General features: G+C 43.1%; 1 protein-coding gene across 1 annotated transcript in view; it reads left to right on the plus strand.

Moving 5' to 3' along the window:
• The first annotated feature begins 4,365 nt into the window (after nt 1-4,365).
• Nucleotides 4,366-23,551, plus strand: part of KDR (kinase insert domain receptor) — a 30,590-nt gene continuing 11,404 nt past the window's right edge. Inside the window, exons 1-21 of the mRNA XM_015624064.3 lie at nt 4,366-4,521; nt 5,704-5,794; nt 6,281-6,477; nt 7,621-7,745; nt 8,046-8,214; nt 9,307-9,446; nt 9,643-9,811; nt 11,221-11,332; nt 11,426-11,589; nt 12,396-12,552; nt 13,650-13,770; nt 14,356-14,464; nt 15,228-15,572; nt 16,467-16,613; nt 16,754-16,885; nt 18,545-18,651; nt 19,080-19,215; nt 19,478-19,582; nt 20,218-20,331; nt 21,553-21,641; nt 23,367-23,523. Coding sequence (XP_015479550.1) covers nt 4,470-4,521; nt 5,704-5,794; nt 6,281-6,477; nt 7,621-7,745; nt 8,046-8,214; nt 9,307-9,446; nt 9,643-9,811; nt 11,221-11,332; nt 11,426-11,589; nt 12,396-12,552; nt 13,650-13,770; nt 14,356-14,464; nt 15,228-15,572; nt 16,467-16,613; nt 16,754-16,885; nt 18,545-18,651; nt 19,080-19,215; nt 19,478-19,582; nt 20,218-20,331; nt 21,553-21,641; nt 23,367-23,523 — 2,938 coding nt within the window. The 5' untranslated portion in view covers nt 4,366-4,469. The remainder of the gene's footprint in view (nt 4,522-5,703; nt 5,795-6,280; nt 6,478-7,620; nt 7,746-8,045; nt 8,215-9,306; nt 9,447-9,642; nt 9,812-11,220; nt 11,333-11,425; nt 11,590-12,395; nt 12,553-13,649; nt 13,771-14,355; nt 14,465-15,227; nt 15,573-16,466; nt 16,614-16,753; nt 16,886-18,544; nt 18,652-19,079; nt 19,216-19,477; nt 19,583-20,217; nt 20,332-21,552; nt 21,642-23,366; nt 23,524-23,551) is intronic.

The raw sequence follows: 23,551 nt of genomic DNA on the forward strand, positions 1-23,551 counted from the left end.
AGCTAAGGTATCCATGTTTTTGGCATACTCTGAAAATAGAAACATTCAAACCTCTACCTTTAGGCAAATCTGAAAATTAGTGGGTTTAGGCCATCTCATTCCTACTTCCACATCTGTTCTCACCTGAGACAATTATTATTTCAGTTCTTGCTGGAAGGTTAAATTTTGTCCTTTGCAATGCCCCTTGCAAGCCAACATGTTTTGTGGGGTCTACACACAAAGTATATATTGTGGTAAATGTATTTCTGATCTTGCATGCCATTTACATGAACGCCATCTCATTTTCTTGTAGCGGCATCTTGCATACACTTCCACGTCTGCTTCCTCAAAGTTTATCAGTGTGCTGGGGATGCATGCCTGATGAGAGCCACACTGGGGCCAGGGCTGCAGGCTGCTGCAGTGGTGCAGTCTGCCATGAAGACAGAGCATCCACTCCTGCATTAGATGCTGAGATGCTTGCAGCCGTGGCTGCGGCACAGAGGTGTGACCGGGAGGCTGCTGGCTGCCGCATTCCAGATGGATTCTGCCTGGGATGCTGACCCCTTGCAAGCTTGGTGAGCCACAGGAGCAGGAAAGCACATAATCGGTGTTGCCAGGGCCAGCCCTTATCTCTCTCCAGGTTGTTATTTGAATAATTAAGCAAACAAAGGGCCGCTAGGCTGCTGCTGCCCTGGCCTCCAGTCGGACTCCTCGGCAGGGCTGCCCGGGAAGCCCTGACAGAGCCAGGGGGAGTCGTGACAGGTCGGGGAGGAGACCGGAGGGGGCTTGTCCGGTTCCTCTGCTGCTTCTTTGTGTCTTGTTTTTAATGAGCTGTTGGCGATCAGAGGAGCAGAGGCACAAACAAAGGCTCGCCGGCCCTGTTTGGCCTGGGCAAGGCTCGGTGCCCCCTCCCATTGCTCAGACCGTTCCCAGGGGCCGCTCACGGACACGGAGCTTTCCCTGCGTGCGGGCTGCAGCAGAAAGAGGCTGCAGGGAAGGAGGAAGATGAGCCATGGGACTGGGAACACACTCATTTCAGAAGGGAAGCTGCTCTCCCAGGGACTCTGGGAGATGTTGTGTGAGCTGGGAGTCAATCTGATGAAGCACGGAGTGATGCATTCTGTCTGTCAGCCACCAGTTCTTCCTCAGCTCCCCAGGCCTGGTCTCATGCTTTATTGAGATCTGCTCAGTTCAGACAGCTGAACTTTTATCGAGCTCCTTCTAACCCCACGTTTCTTTCCTGTTGTTGTCTGGCCAAGGCAGAGGCACATTTTTGAAGAAAGGCAGATTAAAAAAGTCTTAATGGTTTTCCCATTATTCGAGGTGGGTGACAATGCTGAGACAGAGAGTAGAGTATCTTTAGAAGCTGTTGCAAACTGGATTTAGATCTCAGGAAGTTTTCAACATTCACACTGTCTCTGGAGATGGAGGAGATCCCACCCTGTATTCACTGAAATACATTAACATACTTGGCTTCTCTCACTAGATCCCTGTGGTTCAGCACTGCTAGTCTCTGGTGCAACCTGAATTATGCTAGATACTCTACAAGTCTGAAGGATGACACAAAGGCTGGGCAGAGATCAAAGCCTAAAAGACTGGATGAGAAAGTTGCCATCCCTTAAACCACTGGAGTTTTGATTTTGTAACCAGGTATCTGTGTCACATAGCCATCACAGCAGCTTTATTTACACATTATTTATATGAATCTTTCACTTGGATATTAGGTGACTGTCTTTCTTCTGTGCTCTGGTTGATTTTTCCCTCAGAGGTTCCCCATGGCATCTTCCAGTCAAGATCCACTTGCAAAAGCCCCACTGGAGCTCAAAACAGAAAAATCAGTTTAGCAAAGTACATATGATATCATACATCATGTACTGGTAAAGTCATCTCACATCTTTTCCAATTCTCACCTTCCCCAAACATCTACCATTTTCAATGATACTTGGCTCTAGGTTTCATTTTATCTTCCTAGGAGATTAGTCTCACCAATAATACCATGTAAGTAATTTGAATCAGATGAAAAGTTCTGCATCTGTTGAATGACTCTTCAGAATAAAGCTACTTCTGTGCTTAAATGTTTACAGGGTTAGGGCCTCATTCAAAGAAGTCACCTTCTTGTTCTCATTGGTACCACAAATGTCCCTGGTACTACAGGGATGACACTAGTAACCAAGATTATACTGACAGTCAGTCAAAGTGCTGAAGAATTCTGTTCCATTTAGGAAGCACAGCGTAAAAACTGAGATCTCACTGGGTTCACACAGGAAGATAAAAACAATTTGTGCTTTTGAAATGCAGAGTTCCCTGTGGATGAACTACAGTCACAACATGCAAGCTCCTTGCTGCCAGCTGCTCAGTTTGATGTGTACTCACCAGGTTGGTGTGTTTGAAGGATCAGCCCCTCTCTTTACTTCCCTTCCTCAGGATGCTGCAGGGGAGAAGGAGGCAGGGGACATGGCAAATGCCAAAGGGCCTGAAGAGGGCTAGCATTCATCTGTCTTGGCTTAGATGTGCTTAGGGCAAGCAGTAGGTATTTGTTTCCATAAAGCTCAGGCACAAATTTTCAACAATGAAAGCAGCCCCCCCTTCCAAACCACTCACTTAATGGCAATGACTGTGAATGAAAACAGAGCCCAGGTGGCATTGCAGTAAGCTGTAGCTGCATATCATCTGACTAAATTTTAGAAAAGTTACTTGTTAAAATCAATATAGGGGCATATTTTCTACTGCTGAATTTTGGAAGTTCACATAGGAATGCAGAAAGCATTAAAGTGAGCTGCCAGTGATTTTAGTGTTTTCTATGGATCCTGTAGCAATTTCATGTAAATAGTTTTTAACTTACTCCTATAATTTAATTATTTATTTTTTTTTACAACCTAAACTGCTTTTGAGGCGAACACTTCTTCTAGGCCATCCAACTCTTAGCAAATTTTTTTTCTTTGTGGTCAAACCAAACAAAACCTGCGTCACCACAAATAAAGTTACCATAACTGGCTTTTTTAGCAGTAGGTACCTTTGGTTTTCACTAAATATCTGTCACTAGCACAGAAACCTTACATGCAGTCTAGTTTCAGCAAGGTCAGTAGTTGAACTCACTGCCAGAGTTCCCCAAATCACTCAGCAATACCAGTGACCTGACCCACAGTATGATGGAGGTGGGGGTACTAATGAGGGCTGCCAATATTCTGGTTTAAGAGCTCATAAGAATAGCAACTGCAGTTTTTATTTGCATGAGCTGACTTGCTGCCCCTTGAATCATGTGGGTCTTATTTGACTTTTCATGGATTTTATTTAATCTCTAGGAAAGCTTTGGCTTCTCCTATTCCCTGTATCTCTCTGTGGGCAACAGGGGTGTAATTTCAAAGGAAATTACACTCTTTCCCCACTACAGTAAAACAGCTGGAATTACATTGCATGCAAAATAAAATCACTGCTTCATTAACTTAGTAATTTGTGGACATTTCCCATGCAGATTTGCAGGGAAAGAGGAAAAGGTAACATGTTGATGTACACATATGTGTATATGCGTGCATAGTTACGTACACAGCTGTGTGTTTCTATCTACCTGATTATCTCCCTGTTTATTGATCTATTATCTCCTCTCTTTATTAATCTATCTCCCCCAGAGGCTTTATATTGTGTGTATGGATAACTCATTAATGACCACTGTCTGTTTATTTTTCCCAAAGGACTACCTCACAAACTTCTCTTTGACTAATCACTAGTTAATAATTCTGATTAAAAGGTATAATTCCGTTTGGGGGGTTCATTTTTGCTAAAAAAACCCAACACTTGGTGTGAGAGGGCAATGGCTGCTGCAATGGGGAGCATCCCCCATGGAGCAGGATGTGGATGGCGGCGGGTGGGAAGGGCAGCTGTGGCAGCACTTGTTGGATCCCCATATCTTGTTGGATCACTGGGCTGCGGCCAGTGAGGGTGGTGGGGTACACGCTACATGCTTAGGGGGGAACTCCACCTTGTGAGCTCAGCCCTGGTGCTGCCAGACACTTCACACGGTGCAGTCACTGCCGGCAGGAACGTGTGTCTCACGGACAGTACCTCATACGACTGGCCTTTGGGACCTTTTCTGTTGGGAGGATTTTAAGAAACCCCAGAAATTCACGATGTAGCGCCAGAGGCTGAATTTTACTGTGAATCCCTCCTGCCGTCGAGCAGGGAAGAGGCAGAGCTCTCGCTGTCCCCCCCGAAGGGGATCATCCCGGCGGGATGCGCAGGAGGCCCGGGGCTGGGCCGGGGGCGGGATCGGGCTGGGGAGGGCGGGGGCTCGGCCCCGGGCCCCGCCCCGGGCACATGAGGGGCGGTGCCGCTCGCCGGGGTCCCGCATCCCCGCCGGGCGGTGAGGGGCGTGCGGCTCGGCTCGGCTCGGCTCGGCTCGGCTCGGCTCGGCTCGGCTCGGCTCGGCTGGACGAGACGCGGCTGCCGTCGGACAGAGGGTTCTCTCGGCGCCCCGCAGCCCCGGCGGCCGCGGGATGGAGCTCGGCGCGGCGCGACTGCTGGCGGTCCTGCTGTGCCTAGCTCCCGGTAAGCCCTCGGGGAGCCGCCGGGGTCCGGGACCCCGAGGAGAGGGGGCGCGGGGATGCCCGGGTGCCGCGGGTGCGGCTTTCCTGTGGGTTTGTCGGGGCTGCTTGAGTGCGAGTGTCCGTGTGGGACGGGACGCCCGTGGCTGCGGGCTTGGTGACCCCTCCTGTCCTGTCCGCTTGGCCTCTCCTGTCCGGCCGGCGGGGGCTGGCCCGTCGGAGCGGGCTGCCTGTCCTGGCATAGTGTCCCGCTCGCTTGGCTCCAGCATCAGCTGTCGTTTCCGAGAGCAGAATGTCCCTGGAGCCAAACGCGGGAAACCTGTCATCAGCGAAGAACCTGCTCGGAATGCAAGTGATTAAAGCACGGGGAAATGCTAGCGAAATAGGGAATGTCCCGGTCTGGCCACGCTCTCTTGTTGCCCGCTGAAGCCGGCCGAGCTGTCACGGCTGGGGCTGCGGCTCAGCCCGGTGAGGCGGGATTCCTGGAGGTGATGGCAGCAGCTAGGGCGGACTGAAAATCTCTCCCTGTGGTATTCCCAAATGTTGCACAAGCTGGGCTGGTGCCTCAGAGCAAGCACCGGCACCCAGATCACAGCCCTGACAAGCGCCAGTGGCTGCGGGTGGGTGCGATGCGAGCTGCTGTGCACATAGTCCGGTAGTAATGCAGTTTTGCCTAACTGCTTAGGAGGAAAGAGGTAAACTTGGAAAATCATGGCACAAAATAAGTTCATGGGATCTCAAATTAGTGACAAAGTATAAAATAGTTTCTTTGCATAATTCATTGATCAGTAGTCTCAAGTATATTCAATTTATTATAAGAAAAGTTGGTAATCCCCAAGGGAGTGAGATCATCAGATGAAGGTTCACTTCGTTTCAATGTCCCACATCCTCTTGTTAGACCTTGAAGTTGGCAATGCAAGAAAACAGGAACTCCACCCTGGCTGGCTGAATTGTAGTTCTCTGCAGCTAGCTCCTGACCATCTGCCTTTGCTTCCTGTTATGACAGAATTTTTTAACTTTTTGGGATGTGTGAAAAATCCTGATTTACCCTTCACTGCTAAATAGGTGATGTGAAAGTGTCCACTTAAAACCTGCTGCATATTCCTGTAATAATACTTTTCTGACAGAGTAGCATTTTCTTTGTTTATTTGGTTTATTTGAAGGATTTCATACATGTTTTTTGCAGGTTTATTTATTTCTCTGGATCAGCCAACCCTTAGCATCCAAAAAGATGTCCTCACAATAATGGCAAACAACACACTAAATATTACTTGCAGGTAAGGACACGTCTGTTCAGTATGATTTTGATGATTGGTAATTTATGTAGTGAGTTTTTGTACAGAATCACAGGTGATGTGACCTCTCTCCTGTCATGACTCCTGTTTACTCCCTGCTCCCTCTGTGCCTTCTGCCTTACTTTTCCCTGACAAGTTTTAGAAATTATGTGGGAGGGGTGGCAGCAGGAGAGGGCTGGGGAATGTAGGGTGGCTGGGAGGAGGAAGCATTGGCTGTGGCCTCGTGGATCCTGCTGGTGAGCCATACTCTCAGCACTCTCTTTTGGGTGCTTTGCCACTTAGATTCAACAGAATGTAAATCTCAAGTAGCTTCCTTGTAGCTGTTAAAAGTATGTTGTGTGTAAATTTGTCCTACATGGTTTGACGCTCTCTCTGTGTGAGGGGGTGAAGCCCATCCTTAGCCACAGAGACTGGTGGGGCTGGGGGCCCTATCAGAAGTGTCTGCTCCTCTAACATTTGCTTTCCCAGCGGTCAGAGACCACTGGAGTGGTCGTGGCCAAGCAAGCAGAGCAATGCTGAGAGGCGTATCTCCGTGACAGACTGCAGTGATGGCCCCTACTGCAAGACACTTACTCTAAGCAAAGTCATTGGCAATGACACAGGGGACTACAAGTGCCTTTACAGGGACAACCAGGCAGCTACAACCATTTATGTTTATGTTCAAGGTAAGTGCTTACACAGGTGTCTCTTTCCCTAGCATCAAGAGAAGGAAGGAATATCAAGTGTCTCAAAACAGTTTTGATTTATAAATTCTAGAATTTTTTATCCTATGAAACATTTTTCTTGTTTTCATGTTGAGTAATTAAATTCAGGTATGCTAGTTGCCATCAACACAAAAGCCTTTGTACCTATAACTCTGAATTGACCTGCCATATGCAGTACATGGTCTACTGTTCTCCACCCAGAATTTAGCATACTGATACATATCTCTGATGAACTCAGCTTGTCCTCATGACTGCAGAGCTATTACTGACCCCAGGAGGAGCTTCATATGAGAGAAGATTGCAGAGATTTTATATTTGTTAAAAATTACGTAACTGATAAACTGCACGATTTGTACTGATATCATTAAAAAAACCCCAAAACCACCCATACCCCAAAACATGAACTTCCATACATTTGCTGACTCTGGTGTTGAAATCTATGCAGGCTGTAAGAACTCAGTTTTCAAACTTGGGCTGTCAGTTGTGTTGGCAGCAGCGCAGCTGAGCATCTCAAACACTGCAAAGCCTCCAGTTATACACTCAGCTTCAGTAAGTGCATTCATTGAGGCATCTGCCTTTTTGCACTGATGGCTTCAACCTCGTTTCCATATGCATCCTGTTTCCTCTTTATTGTTAACTTATAGTTACCGTTTTGAGAAATGAGATGTAATTGAGTACATGACTTAGCTTGTTTTATAATATCATGGACCTATTTTTTTGGTGTTTTGATCTGACTTTGAAAAGGATGCTGCCCATCAGGGGAGTTAATGTAACATGTCACAACTTTTAACTGATATTTCCTGTAACAATTATGCAAGGAAAGTCACACCAGGGTAAATCAGTTTTTTGTCGGCAAAAGGACTGCTTTAGCAGGAAGCCATTCTCCAAAGTACACAATGCTGCTGATAACTGTTTTGAGAATAATGATATTCTAAACATGAGGTGTCTATAAAACATGCACCTCCCCTATTTAGTCTCATTATTTCATTGCTTTATGACACGGAAAATAATAAAACTGACTTGTGAAAAAATAGACAGGGAAAGAACAAAACTGGAAAATCACGTGATGAATAATACCCACTTATCACTTGAATATTATTCTAGATTACAGATCACCATTTGTGACTTCAGTTAGTGATCAGCTTGGCATTGTATACATCACAAAGAACAAAACTGTGGTAGTGCCGTGCCTTGGAACCGTATCAAATCTCAATGTATCTCTACATGCGGTAAGGAAGAAGCCTGTTATTTTTTCAAGAGTTAGTTGTAATCACTGTGGCATAAATATGTTGTGTGAAGTATAAATACATTGCTTAAAAACTTCTTTCTGTTGTTGTGAGTTTTGTAGCCTGTGATTACAAGATGTACCTGTACTCATCTATGGCACTGAGCTCTCAGAGCATGTACTAATTCCTGGGCTGGGAGCTGAAATGGGGCCCTGCAGTTGTGGAAAGTGCTGGGGGTGACTTCAGTTCAGGGTTGTTTGATTTTTGAAATCTGACTTTGTGTTTTATCAATATTCCAAACAGAAATATCCAGAAAAGATATTTGTTCCTGATGGTAAATCCATTTCATGGAATAATAAAAAAGGCTTCACTATACCCAGTCATTTAATCAACTACGCAGGCATGGTCTTCTGCGAAGCTAAAATAGATGATGAAAGCTACCAGTCTGTGATATACATAGTTGCAGTTGTAGGTAAGCCAAAGGTTTTTATTCCTCTATAACCAATGTTCTTTTGCTTTCTACAGCATACTGAACCAATTACATTTGGTTGGACACTAGGTTATTCAATACTGACAATGCAGCTAATGCAAAATGGATGTTGAGATTTATATCACTTTTCTTTTAAATGCAATGTATTGTGTTCTTTCTGGTTGATCACTGGGATAAGTGCTTCTATTTTTAGTGTTTTACATTGATGCCAGGGATTTTAATTTTTTTTTTTTTCCTGACAATGCAAACCTTTTTCCTAAAATCACTTATCCATAATGTCAGTCACATTTGAAGGAAATGAGAGGCAAGCATCCATCAGCAGCAGATGAAAAGAAATTACTCTGAGGGGGTACCAAGGGAAGGGTGGATCTGAAGGTCTCACTTAGAGCTGGGTTGTATTATCTCCCTAAAGACCTATGTCTCAGCTCTCAAAGGGTTTTATGCTTTCCTGGTATATTTTGTCAGATGTTCATCAAACCCCAGAAATAATGTGTTAATTCTGTGGAGGCTTAAGCCTGAGCTGAAACTCGGCAACTATTTCCCTTTTAGCTGAGGACACAGTGTCCATTTCAAGTATCCAAATGGCACCAAGACACTCTCTCTTGGCTTGTCAGGAAGGCATAAGTAGCTCCTCCCTCTTTACTCTGTGCAGAAGGCTTTTACTTCTCCACCAAATTCACAAGTCCTCACTCTGATTTGGAGGAATTTCAGAATATCTGTAGAATTTCTGCATTCAGAATATTCTGTTTTGAAATATTTTAGATGAAGGTGTCTAAGGCAGAGGAAGTGTGTGAATCACTGTGTCTTGCTTGTTCCCACCTCTGGAGGGGCTCTGATCAAATGCACAGATCCTGCTGTGTCACTGTCTGACAGATCTCAGCTGGGAAGTGCTCAGGGTACGCACATCACTTGTCTTCAGGCTCCTTTGTACACCCATTATCGTGCTGCACTGGGGTATCAAGGGGCTTTTTTGTAGCCGGAGTTTTGGTGTATTCACCTGGGAAATTTGGTGCTGTGTACTGTAAAGAACTCTTCTTATCCCCGTATTTCATGTGTGCCTTTGTCTTTCTCTAGGGTACCGAATTTATGACCTGACAATGAACCCACATGATGAAGTAGAGCTGGCGGTGGGAGAAAAACTTGTTCTCAATTGCACTGTAAGGACAGAGCTGAATGTGGGAATCGATTTTAAATGGGACTACCCTTCCATCAAGGTAAAGTCATTCTAACTAACAGGTGCCTTCATCACAAAGCAGTTTGATTTATTTAGGTATAATGTCACTTCCCCCTTTAAAACATTGAGAAAGATGATAATACACAATGGAATTTCTGGCATACACAAGTGTGCAAAAGGTGTCAGAAGGAATAACAATGACACTTACAAGCATTTCTGTCTTTTGCCTATTACAGGAAAAACGTGCCACCATTAGGGATGTAAAAACCACCGCAGGAGAAATAAAGAAGTTTGTGAGCACCCTTACCATTGAGAGTGTCTCCTTAAGTGACAAAGGTCGATATACTTGTGCAGCATCCAGTGGTCGTATGAACATGAAAAACAGCAGTTACTTTGTTATCCACGGTATGACATTTTCCACTTCAGTTCTGTTGCTTGTTTCAGATTTGGGGTTAATTATTGGGATGCAGAAGGCATCTTGATGATGAATCAAATGTCAGAAATTAACCAAACTGTAGCTACAGTATTTCTCTTGCAACTAGTATGGGATTATTTTTATACCACATCCTTAGTAAATAAGATTTTGAAGGATGCTGCATTTTACTGAAAGCTGTAGAATCCCACTGGAAAGTGGGCAGTAAAATAAACTAATGTAAAGCTCTGACTCTCTTCTGCATTGACCTCCTTAAAGTCCTGTAAAACTCAGTTTGTGTAGGTGGCTGTGTACAAGGGCTGCCTGTTCTCACTCTTGGTGAACTTAGGCTAGGTCTTGGTGCCTCTGTGACACAAGAGTCTGGGTCAGCATGAATGAAGCTAAGAAAATAAAACCTTCAGCTTTTGCATTATGAATAGATGAATCAAATGGAGTTTTGGTCATACGGAAATGATGCAAGGGAAACAGCTTTGGCTAAGTGAATAGATAAGTACAAGGCCACATCCTACAGCCTTTTCTCAACCCCCTCTTGGGCACAGCCCCAGCTCCACTAACTTATAGAAAAAAATTACCAGCATGAGAATGGCCCATTTTTAATTGCTGAGTCAGACAAAGAGGTTTATATTTTAAAGGAGACTGGTTTTCCTGAGGTTTGATTTCAGGGGCCAGAATATTAATGGTACTTTTAAAATGAAAGACAAAACTTTCAAACTTATTGTGGGCATAGTGATTCAAGATATACTGAATTTTCTCCTGGGTTCTTTGTGTTCTGCTCCTCAGGAGCCAAAGTGAGATCATGTGCTATACTGAGTATATCAGATACTAAGTCTAAACTATCCTAAATCTTAGTCAAAAGCCTAATTTAGTCAAAAGGCTAATCACTGTCTTATGTCTGAATGCAAGTTTATAACTTATAACAAGTAATGTAAATAATTTCAAAGTACTCTGTAAATGCAGTGGTTCAAATATATACTTGAGAATAGTCTGAGGGTATTTAACTTTATCACACTGTAGTTTTGAATAGTCTAATTTCCTGGAATGAGTATACTGAGAGAGTTTCATGATATGTATATATATATATATATGTATATACAGGTCTGACAGTTGGCACATTATCCTGAGAGCTGAGTCTTGTCTCTGCTTTCCAGAGCTCCTCAGTGAGGGAACTGGTCTGTTCCTCTGTGTGAAAGAAGGGACTAGATTTTCATGGTGGCATCTCTCCGGAGCCCAGTTTGGAGCCAGCTGTGCTTTACCAATGACCCATAATCCTGTCACTATCTTCTATTTGTCACTTTGTTAGGTTCTAACCCAAATGGAAAGCACTTTTGCTTTGGTCCTTGAGAAAAGACCATTTAGTTTACTTCCTTTTTTTCCCCCCCAGAAAGTCCTTTTATTCACCTGGAGAAAATGGAGAATGTCGTTGAGACAAGGCTAGGTGACACAGTCAAAATTCCTGTCAAGTTTAAAGGATATCCTCCACCAGAGGCTAAATGGTATGAACTGGGATATAACGTGTTTGAAAAATGAGCTATTCTTAATTAAAGCAAATCATTTAAATATTCAAAGCGCTCTGTATTTTTTTTCAGGTATAAAAATGGAAAAGCCATCAATGCAAATCATACCGTTAAACTTGGCTATGCATTAGCAATCACTGAAGCAACTGAAAAGGATGCAGGGAATTACACGGTTGTCCTTACAAACCCCATTAACAAGATGCAGAAAAGACATACATTTACCCTGCTGGTAAATGGTAAGTGGGATTACAGAGGTGCCTTTCTTTCACGTGTGGATGTGGTATATTACCATCCTTAGGCTTAATTCATCCCATACCTATGAAGATTTAAGTACTGAAGAAGAACAGCCCTTGAACCTCAGCCCTGGGAAGGAAGAGGTGACCGGTCTTTTCTGGCTCTGGGATGTGTCAGTCAAGAGGCTGCAGACTCTGGGTGTCAGTGTTGTGATGATACTTTGTGTGGGGTGGGGTTTTATGTTTTGGTTTGGGTTTTTTCTGTATATTATTCTTTGCCTCTGTGTCCTGCTCTTTTCCTGCCCTTCTTGCTGGCTGTGCTGCTGGAGTCCTCCTCCACCCGCTCCATCCTGGCCCTGTCCCGCCTCACCCATCCTTCCTGCCCCACACAGGCTATCCCTCCTCTTCTGCCCTGTCCTCTACAACCCTCCTCCTCCTCCCCTACCTCCTCCTTTCTGCTCCCCAGGAAACAGCCTATGCTTTGAAGACAGCAGGTCTTGGAAAGGGCAGCAAGGCTACGTGCAGAGGGATCAGGCCGGGGGAATATTTTGCATTTAATGGCTGGAAATGGTGGTGAGAGTCCAGGAACTGCATTTTAAACCATGGAGTATTGAAGGAGGGTTTTGTAGGAGATCCCAAGTATCCTGATCCTCCAAGTGTTGGGCAGGTTCACTGCTTCCCCGCCTGTCCTTGGAGATGCTCTGTGTTGCGCTCGCACTGGGGCATGGTATGAATTGGTCACCATAGGTCTAATGCATGCGCACTGGGGAGCCTTCAGCGGGAGCTGTGACCTGCTGCTCTCCTTGCAGTGCCCCCCCAGATTGGTGAGAACGCGCTGATGGCCCCTGTGGACTCCTACAAGTACGGCTCGACACAAGCGCTCACCTGCACCGTCTACGCCGTCCCACCACCCACCACCGTGCTCTGGCACTGGCAGCTGGAGGAGGAGTGCACATTCAGCCCCCAGTGAGTGCCAAACCTTGTTATCTTCTGCAGCTTATGTAGGTCTCGAGTGATATTTGTGTTGGGTTGGGGTTTGTTTGGTGCCTCCCTCATCCAGGCTCGTTACTGAGTGCAAACCCAATGGCCAATGAAGAAAAGGATTGTTGTACTTAATTTACAGATTGCTGCAGGCAGGCTCTGCCAAGGTCATTGTTGTTGGCAGAGACGAGGGCCACCCGCGGAGAGGATCCAGCAGTGCTGGCATGTTGCTGTCGTGCTCTCATGAAGGGCATCTTGACTTGCAGGGGGTCTCAAATGCAGCTGTTTGCATGCCCTTCCCTTAGATCCCCCTGTGGGCTGCAGGCCCAAAACTCCATCCCAAACAGAGGAAATTTGCTGCTTATGCTAATTATGTGTCCTTGTGGAGTTTTTTTTCTTGTGCTCAAGTGCTGAATGTGATGGTGCTCTTTATCTGTGTGAAAGTGTATCTCAGAGGAAGTGAACTGATTGATGTTGGGGAATGATAGAGAGAGTGCCTGACTGAGATTCACGCAGCTTCCCTTATCTGGATCTGCCATAAGACCAGATTTCCTTTAAAAAAAAAAGACCAGGGTAAAAAAAAAAAAAAAAAGCATTCTTCTTTCCTGTTGTTGTTTTTAAAATGATTCCACTAGTTTCTTCCTTTGGTGCCTGGTTGCTTCCTACACAATGGCTACTGTCCTCAAGAAATTCTTGTAGGGAGTTCAGCGATTTTTATGTCTCTGTGTCTTCCTTTGAACTAAATCAACTTGAATCATCCATTTATGAATGGAGGTTTGTTCCCAGAATAGCTGCTTTCCTCCAACCATCCCAAATGAGCTGACACAGGCAGATTAATTAGGAAATTCACCTTTAGGCTTGGGGGTCCTTTACTTTAAAGAGCATGAAGGTCTCAGGAGGTTATAGGGTGAAATTTAATGGAAATATTTCCAGAAACATACGCTTCCCCCACAGATGCAAGCTGTGGCCAGTGATGCATCTGACTTACAAATATCTGCATATTATATGGTGAACCCAAAATACCTCTCTTGAAGGGCAAATATTCCTCTTATCTAATGCATATGTCTCTACTTACATTTCAGGAAAGTTCGCTCAGGAGCCAATCCATATGCATGCAAGAAATGGAAAGTGATCTCAGAGAGAAAGGGTGGGAATCAGGTTGAAATTAAGCACCGGGTCGTTACTATTGCTGGGAAGACAAAGGTGAGCACATTTTCTTTTCTCTTGGCTGGGGATAATTAACTCTGTTCAGCAGTCCACATGTCTGGAAATATATCACTAGAGATAAGACTCTTTTCACATGTTGTTAAACTTGGGAATCTACTCTCAGCTAGGTGGGCAAGCTCCTGCTGAAAACAAGAGGTAGAGATACACACTTTCAGGTCCTTTGAGCACTCATGCAAAGTGAATCTCTGTTGTGGAGTATAACTTACTTAGATTTCAATAACTAACTTTTAGTGGTCTAAAGTTAAGTGAGTTAGTCTTGCCAATTAACTGTAATAGAAGTTGGAGAGACTGAAAAGCAGAAAAAAATGTGAGTGCAGCATTTTTTAACACCTATACCAAAGTCCGTCTTCTGCTTCTTCCTGTTTCCTTTTACCTGGTATTTACACACTTAAGGACAAAAATGTAAATTTCAGAAGGGGACTTGTGCTTCTGCTGTGCCATGGATTTGTGCTTTGGAGGGATTTGTGGTTGTACAGATATCTGCAGAGCCCTTTGCTGAGCTATTGAGGGAGTTGGGCATTACTTTAGCACTGATATGGTATGAAATTGGTTTTTTTGTAGACTGTGAGCACCCTCGTGATTCAAGCAGCAAATGTGTCTGCTTTGTACAGATGTACGGCTATGAACAGGGCTGGGTCAAGTGAGAGAGTGATCTCCTTCCATGTGACAAGTAAGTGCACCCTGCCAAGGACAGACATGTTAAATTAATGTTATTTTGTCTGTTTGCTAATGGAAGGCACTTCAGTGATGTTACCTGATTTCTGTCCTTTGTGAAATTCTTTATTTCTTTAGGATTTTAGGTTTACTTAAGATTTTCTTTTGGCAGCCTTTAAAGTTGCCACTAATTTCAGCCAAGCGATTAGTTCTACTAGCATCAGACTGGTGGGCCAGTGAAAATGATACAAGATGGGAGCTGTTGTCCCAAGAGTGACTCTTGTTGAGTTTTTGCAGTCACTTAAAAGAGCAACAGAGAAATTATAGTAGTGTCACAAAATGAGTAAAGACTTACTGTGAGAGCTAAGGCTAAAATTTTCCAAACCACTGTCAAAGAGCTTCTGTCTCCTTAACAATCAGTATCCATATTCACATGCCAAAAAATTTATTTTAATCCATATCTAAAAACGAACTATAAGATAGTGTTGAGAATCATCTTTAGGTTGCTGTAAGTTTCTACAGGAAGAGTAACTGTATTTCTTACACAGTCCTTCATTTGATCCATTTGAAATGTATTGCTTTTAATGAGATTGTGCTCCTTAGATAATTGATTAGTTGATTGACTGTTTGATTTGACTGATCTTTTTCATTGTTTCTTTTTCTTATTTTCAACCAGATAGGATGACAAAATCTTTATTTCCAAAACAGTTTTTTTGAGTTAATGTTAGCCACAAAGTGCACAATCAAATAGGAATTTATTTTACTTTTTTAACTTACAGGGGGACTTGAAATTAATGTCCAGCCTCAGAATCAAGTGACAGAGAAGGATAACATGTCCTTGCGATGCACAGCAGACAAGTTCACCTTTGAGAAGCTGTCATGGTACAAGCTCAGCGCTCACGTTTCGCAGACTCCCTTTGGAGGACTGCCCATGCCTGTTTGCAAGAATCTCAATGCTCTCCAGAAACTGAATGAGACAGTTTCAAATACCAATGGTGAAAATGTCACCTTAGAGCTCATTCTTCGTAACATCTCCCTCCAAGATGCAGGGGACTATGTTTGCATTGCTCAGGACAAAAAGGCTAAAACACAGCACTGCCTGGTGAAGCACCTTACTGTTCAAGGTATGGATCTCTTACTCTGAAGCAAAATGACTGGTTGTGTATGAAAACAATTGCAGTAGTGGCAGCTTTTGATTTTTAGGCTTTGCATGTGTTTGGTTAATGGTTCCCTCAGTTTGTTAAATGGATTTAAACCAGTTGTAACACACACTTCTGGGGCTTGTTCAGGCAGCAGAGACTTTCATTTATACCAGTGAGGAAACACTGACTGAGTCACTGTACTGTGCAAGGAGATGTGTTTGTCTTCTGCTGAAGTAATGTGTTTAGCTCAGTAACTTCTCAACTTTACTTTTCAGAACATGTTTTTCTCTGTAGCTGTATATGCATGTGTGTATTCATGCTGTTGCTTTGTGTGACTGACTCTTGAGTTTGGAGTAGTGCCTGTAATTTAAAACTGCCGTGAGTGATACTAGTATTCAGGAAGAAGCAATGCAAGCTGATAATCAGTCAGCTTTTCACACAAATAGTGATGACTTTTCTTTGGGAACTAGATGTCTAGATTGATTAGGCAGATTCAGGAAAATACTTACGCATGTTCACAGCCTGTCCTGAATGGACGTTTAATGTCAAACCTCTCATAAGGACCCTGGACACAGCAATGTGAGGGAAGCAATTTCTCAACTACTCCCTCTTCCCTCAGCAGCCTGAGCAGTTACAAGTTAAATCAGCTAAAGCAAGTTATATCAATACTGTTGAAATTTTCTTTGGCTATTATAAATTTTTCATGTCATGTGGAAGTTGAACTATGATCTTAACTAACATGAACACTTTGGCTCTTGGTGTAATAAAAGGATTTGAGACTTTGTTACTGGGACATGCACTGCTACTACTGAAAAAAAATGATCTTTTTCTTAATAATCAGTAATTTTACTGTATTTCTGTAATTCAAACCAACAGAGCCCATGGCACCCACACTTATTGGAAACCTGGAAAATCAAACAACAAACATTGGTGAAACTATAGAAGTGTCATGTGCAGTGAATGGCATTCCTCGTCCAAGCATCATGTGGTTTAAAAATAATGAGACCCTTGTGGAAGATTCAGGTGAGGAGTGCTCCTTTATTATTAAAAAGCTTTCTATCATGGGACTGACTGCTGATTTTCACCATGAAAATTTTCATTTTGAATTCTTAACAGAAAGAGACATAAAAATAGCAAAATTAAGACTCATAATATTTTTCCAGGTATTGTTTTGAAAGATGGGAACAAAACACTTACCATCCGTCGAGTGAGGAAAGAAGATGGAGGGCTATACACCTGCCTTGCATGCAATGTCCTTGGATGCAGTAAAGCAGTGGCTTTTTTTTCAGTGGAAGGTTGGTGTTTGCTTCTTTCCAGATTGTGCATAAAATCTTTAGAGTAACTAGAAGGAAAATCTACTTGCTATCCTGATGGGAGATCTGAAAATATACTGTGAAATTCGTGAAAAGTCCTGACCATTCCTATCAAGCTCAAATTGGGTGCTGTCACAGCTGTCATACCCCAGCTGTTGAGGTTGATGCTTTCTTCTCCACTATGTTGCTTAGAGCTTCTCAACAAAACCTGGATCTATCTTGTGGTTGCAGAGAAAACTCTGCCAATCTATATCATGTGCAAACCCATACAACAGAGCTACATAAAAATGCAGATATCCTGGGGCATCCCTGTTGTCTAGGTAACATAATTGTCATACTATTTTTTTAGCATAGTATGTTGTACCTTTTTTTGAATTGTGTCATTGCTTTCAGAGCATCTAATGAAAGCATAATGAAAGCTTTTTTGCAGTCTGTTGTGATTGCTGTTCCATTTCAATGAAACCTGTGGTGATTTTGAATTAGAGGACTCCAGCCTTGGTCCACCACACACCACACTCTGAAAGCAGCTTTTGTGAGACCCATCTCTCACTTGTTTCAGTCCTTTTGTGGCCCACCAAAATACGAGTTGCAATGACAAACAATAAATGGTAGCAAGAGGTTAGTTGGCAGTGTGGGTAGCTGGGACCATGATGGACTTTCCACCAAGACCTGCAACAAGAAGCCTCAAACTTCTTGTTCTTGATATTTTCATACTTTAGTCACTGAGCCCTTCACAAACCTCTGTATTTAAAGTCAGGTGGTTGTCTGATCCATACCATCAAGGTAATTAAAGAAATATCATGGTATTCTTATAGGTCTCTTTAGGATATTAAGATGTCAGGCAAAATATTTACCTGGGGTGGAAATTATCTGCAGATGGCATTGATGTAGATTTCAGCTGTTGTGGTAAATATGTCTGGGGCACATCTGTAGAAATTTGAAATCTGTGTGGGACATTCTGTTTCACTCCAGTAAATTTATAGTGCAGCTCATGGGGGTCATGCAGTGGAGTGTGCTGCTGTGTAGGAAAATCTCTGTGGTGCAAGGCATGAAATACAGGAACATGATGTGGCACACAGGGGCTGAAAAAGAGGGCTGTATCTGTGCACTAAAAGGTGTTCAAATGGTATCTTCTGGCCACTATTTTATGGGAAAAGGAACATTGTAAATAGACCTTATTATCATGTTCCTGTAGAACCACATTTTTTATGCCCCAGCTGAATGATGTCAAGAGACAAGAGAGAGATTGTTCTCTAGGTCATTCTCACAGCTCTTTATTTTCTATATGATGGGGATGGTTTTTTTGTTTCTAAAGAAGGAGTAATTAGTTTTTGGTATTCTAAAACAATTATTTCTTTCCAAAATGTGAATTTTACTTTTTTATATTTGCCAAAGGTCCAGCAACTGTCTTTGGAACAAAGTTGATGCTGAGAAATGGGATGGTGTGTAAAACAGCATGGAACTGTAATATTCCAACATAAACCCCCAAGCTTTTTGTTTTGTTTTGCTTTCGTTTCCTTGCTCCATGTTGCACTTTTAAAACGAACCTTCAGAACAAGGACCTCCATTCTTTACTTTAATGAATGAACAAAACAAATATGCTTCCAACTATCACTCAAATATTCATTTATTTCTTCCCAGGCGCTGAAGAGAAAACAAATCTGGAGCTCATTATCCTCGTTGGCACTGCAGTGATTGCCATGTTCTTCTGGTTGCTTCTTGTAATCATCCTCCGGACCGTTAAGCGGGTAATGAAAAAATTCTCATACTGTCCTATCAGCACTGGTCTTGCATGACAAATGAGAGCTGACTTGAAGCCTTTTGTGTTGCTTCTTTCCATTGTTCTTAAATCAACAGACACATTTTTTCTCTCCATGCCATAACATTCTTGCCTGGAACCAAGGGCGCAGAAATTTGTTTTTAATTGAACAGGCCCTTGCAAGAGAAAAATGTTTCATCTGGTTCTGTTTATTAAAAAAAAAAAAAAAAAAGAGAGACAGACAGAAAAGAAAAGTGTGATTAATTAACAATGGTCACACTCATGATGACATGGTCTAGTGAAATGGTAGCCTGGCATTTCTGGGAACTAATAAAATACTCTAAAGTGAGAAAATGGCATTTTGCCTGCACACTGCCAGCAAAAAACTGTGCAACTGCAACTAATACCATTTTCCAGGCCAACGGAGGGGACATGAAGACTGGCTACTTGTCAATCATCATGGATCCTGATGAAGTCCCCATAGACGAGCACTGTGAGCGGCTCCCATATGATGCCAGCAAGTGGGAGTTTCCCAGAGACCGGCTAAAGCTAGGTGAGTTTCCATTGCATGAGCCATTTAGTGATAGTGCAACCAGCACTGTGCTGGAGGGTGTTTTGGGTCCTGGCTCACCACAGTACTGCTCTGCTGCTTGATCCCTGGGTGCACTCTGTGTTCCCATAGAATATGATGCATCCTATCTACATTTTAAGTCCTCTCTTAACTTCTGCTTTATGAACTAATTTTGGAGTATTGTTTTTGTTCTACAACTTTTGCCTGCTGTGCCAAACGAGTATGTTTGTGTTCTCACTTCAAGGTAAACCTCTTGGACGTGGAGCTTTTGGCCAGGTCATAGAAGCAGATGCGTTCGGGATTGACAAAACTGCTACCTGCAAAACAGTGGCAGTCAAAATGCTTAAAGGTAAAAATAATGACTAGAACTTCAACTTGAATATACAGTATAGGCATATTTATCAACACTATAACCATTGTACCCATCCTTCTGTAAGTTTAGCTTAACAGCTGTTATCATGAAGCAATGATTAGAGAAAGTACATGCCTTTCCTTCACTGACAACTGGAGCAATGCAATTGTGGTTTCGTTGTCACTGCTTATAATTCTGCTTATGTTCAGAATGTAAAGTTGCTCCTGCAATCAATTTGCATGTGTCCATTTTTGCCTTATGCATCTTCGTTGGAAGCTTTCTGCAAGTCTCAAGACAATGGCTTAGGCACGCTCCAAACTGAGTTGTAATTTGGAATAGCTTTCTCCTCACTTTAAATCATATTATACTGCCTCACATTTGCCACAGGAAAGTTGAAATGTGTGGTTCCCAGACACATTGTTCCTAAAGAAGACATAATGGGACAGCAAAATGGGGCTGCCAGCAGCTGGAGTCTGTATTCCACAGCAGGCTGTACAGGCATAGCTGACACAGCCTACCAGCCAACACAGCTCCACACCTGATGGGCTGGATAAATACCAGAAGAGAATGGGGAGGAGGGCAAAACCTTTTTGTCTGTGATGCTCCTGACCTGTGTTGCTTTACCTCTGCAGAAGGGGCAACCCACAGTGAGCACAGAGCACTCATGTCAGAGCTGAAGATACTCATTCATATTGGCCATCATCTCAATGTTGTCAATTTACTTGGAGCCTGCACAAAGCCAGGAGGTGAGTAACTTCTTCCTGGAGGAGAAGGTGCTAAATGACAACCTTATTTCTTCACTTTTTGCTGCATAGACAATTGAAATTAAAAAATAAGGATTTGAAAGAGTAGTGCTTTCTAGCAACAACAAAAAATCTGATAAGAGTGAGCAGGTCCAGAGGTGGAATAAAGGCAGAATAAGGGTGGAAAAAGGGCCATGCAGCTTTATCCCGTAGTTGTTCTATCACTGCTTTTCTGTACTTGAGATACACCTTTATAGTGGACAGCCCATGTGTAACAGAGTTCAGAGATGAGTCTAATACCAGATTTAACAAGTTACTCTTGTCACCAGCTACAGGGTGACAGCAAGTTGTGACTTCTCTGTCTTCGGATGGGCTGTTGGTGCCTATGTGTGTATGTGTGTGTAGGAGGGGAGATTGCATCTTGGAGTCTAGTTCTGAGTGGATGAACCTATTTCACTTTATAATCAGGGACAGATGTTTCATTTAGCAAATCCAGTACTACAAACTAATTTGGAAGAAATTCAGTGTAAAGTAACTAAGTAATAATTTTTCAGGGAAACTGACTTGTTGGCTTACTGTGGGAAGAAAATTTAATTTGTAAAGTTCCATGACAGAAGTCAGTAGTTGAAGGAAACTTAATCCATAAATATTTATTTCCTTGTTTATTCCATAATAAAATAGAGATGGCCAGTATGTGGAACCTAGGATGAAAATTTGTCATCATAGCATATGCTTATATGAAGTACATTTGGACATGAAATACCATATTTAGATTGTACATTTAGGCATATATGTCTGAAACCAAGTTTCCTGTTTTAAATTTTCAGTACTTTAACCACCTGTAGAAAAATGCATGGATAATCACATATGTATTTTATTGTGGAGGTTAATTTCACTGAAGCTCATTCAAATATTTATGTTGCATCCTCACAATGTCAATTAACTTGGGCTGCTAGCAGCATTTCAAATACAAGCACACCACTATACTTTTTGACATACGAAATTAAGCCCGTGATTTTGATAGGCTTTGTTTTTTCCCTTTAAACAGCAGAAAAATGAGTAATTTCAGTACTTTGATTAGATTTTTTTTTAATTACTGATTTTTAAAAAAAAACTTTAGCTATTGGAATTCTTATCGAACTGTATGTATTTCTAGCCAGAATTTATGCTGTGAGGTAAGGTGGGATATAAGTGGTCTAATGAATTGCTTTATGTGTTGTACAGGCCCACTCATGGTGATTGTGGAATATTGCAAGTTTGGAAATCTGTCTGCTTACCTAAGGAGCAAGAGGAGTGAATTTGTCCCATACAAGGTAAAGAGTCAAGGTTAACAGTAAAATGTTTGATTTGATGGGTTTTTTCCACACACAGTGTTTCTTTTTCTGGTGCAGACTAAAGCAGCAATCCTTGGGGACATGTCTTGGTGCTTCTTGGTGCTTTTTATGGGAATGAGAGATGGCAAAGACATGAGAGGTCATTTAGTCTTTCCCCTGGCCCCTGCAATGTAGCTGTTTTGTTATTGTTAGCTTAAAATGTGCAAAGGAACTGGGCTTCCATTATTTCCTTTGGCAGACTATTCTACACTTGGCTGTATCTTTCAGGAAGTTTTTTCTGATTATCAGCCTGAATTTTTTCCTTTCTTAGTTAAGCTCCAGACCACCTTAAATAACTGCATTCCTTGCTTAGTTTATATATCTATCAGATATCCCTAGGTATCTGCTGTCATATGATTATCTGTTCTACTGTCCCTTTGGCTCGTTGCTGAACAAGGTTATGCATTTCTTCTGCTGTTAATAGTTTTGTATAATTAATGTAGCTCATGAGTTTACATTCAGCATTTCACCTCCCAAGTCCTTCACAAGAAGGAGCTCCATCACAGCACCCCTTCTGCACCCTGATTTGACAGAAGTGGGAGGATGGAGACCAGCATTTTCAAACTCATTTCTGGGCACCTCTGACAGGAATCTTATTTCTGGAGAGCATCCATCTGGAGGATCCATGCCCTCTGAGGGTCAGATTGCTGTATGAAGAACTTGGCTGTGTGTACCCAGCTTTCAGGGTTACCCTGGGCACCCTAGCCTTTTCCACCCACAGCCAAGAGGCCCCTGGGCTGTACTCTCCCATGTTGGTAGACTTGTCTTCCTGCAGCTGCTGTGTTTACATCAAAGCTTCTCACCAGTGCTTGTTGGTTCTCCAGGGGGTTATTTTTCTTTATCCTTGGAGACATTGTTTACTATATTATATTGGCAAAGGCAACTCTCTGCATCTTCTTGTGAGGTAAAAAGATAAACAAATATCTGAGAGGCCTTGAAGAAGGAGACAGGGTTTAATGAGAGTGCTGACCCTTGCTTTCACAAGCGGCAAGAATAGGATTTGGCAGTGTCACAAAACAGCCCTGCCAGGGAGAAAATCACCAAACCAAAGCAGGAGAAAATGGAAATGTTTTGGAGGACACCTTTGGGGCTGGATTCCTTCCTAGAGGCATGCAGTGGCTTAGGGGAAGAAGGAAGTAAATCAGATTTTGATGGCTATTAGGGTTTTGGCCAAGGTAGAGGTTTAGCAGAAGGGCCTTTGCAACAGCAGGAGGTAAAGCCATAGCAGTACAGAGAGGCTGGAGTGTATGAGAGGGTTTGGCAGCATCCACCCATGTGTGTTTCACAAGTGGAGGACACCAGGGGCTGAAGACACCAGCTCCTCAGTGTGCAGTTAGTCCCCAGCATGTGGAGATGCTGCTGGCGTTTGGCTGGGAGGTTGTGAAAGCAGGAGAAACTTCTGCTGTAGAGTGGCAGAGGGTGCTCCAGCTGGTGAACCTGCATGGCCATGAGTTGGGTTTTGCTGGTACTGTCCGTGCACCAGCCCGGTGCCCTGACCAGAGCTGGCTTGGAGCAGAGCAGCTGATCACACCTTTTCTGGGTTGCTCTCCCTGCCTTCCCTGGTGACCTTGGCATTGACCATAGGGAGCATCACTGCCTCTCCAGCAGAAGCTTCTGGTAGGCTTTCAGCTTCTGATTTTTCTCACCTTCTCCTCATATTTCTAGACCAAATGTGCCAGATTTCGGCAGGGGAAAGACAACTATGTTGGCGATGTCTCTTCTGACCTGAAGCGACGGTTGGACAGCATCACGAGCAGCCAGAGCTCAGCAAGCTCTGGCTTTGTGGAGGAGCGGTCCCTGAGTGATGTGGAAGAGGAGGATGGTAGGATACATCTTCTTCTAGTGTTGGG

The sequence above is a fragment of the Parus major genome, chromosome 4 (assembly GCF_001522545.3).
Source record: "Parus major isolate Abel chromosome 4, Parus_major1.1, whole genome shotgun sequence".
NCBI lineage: Eukaryota > Metazoa > Chordata > Aves > Passeriformes > Paridae > Parus > Parus major.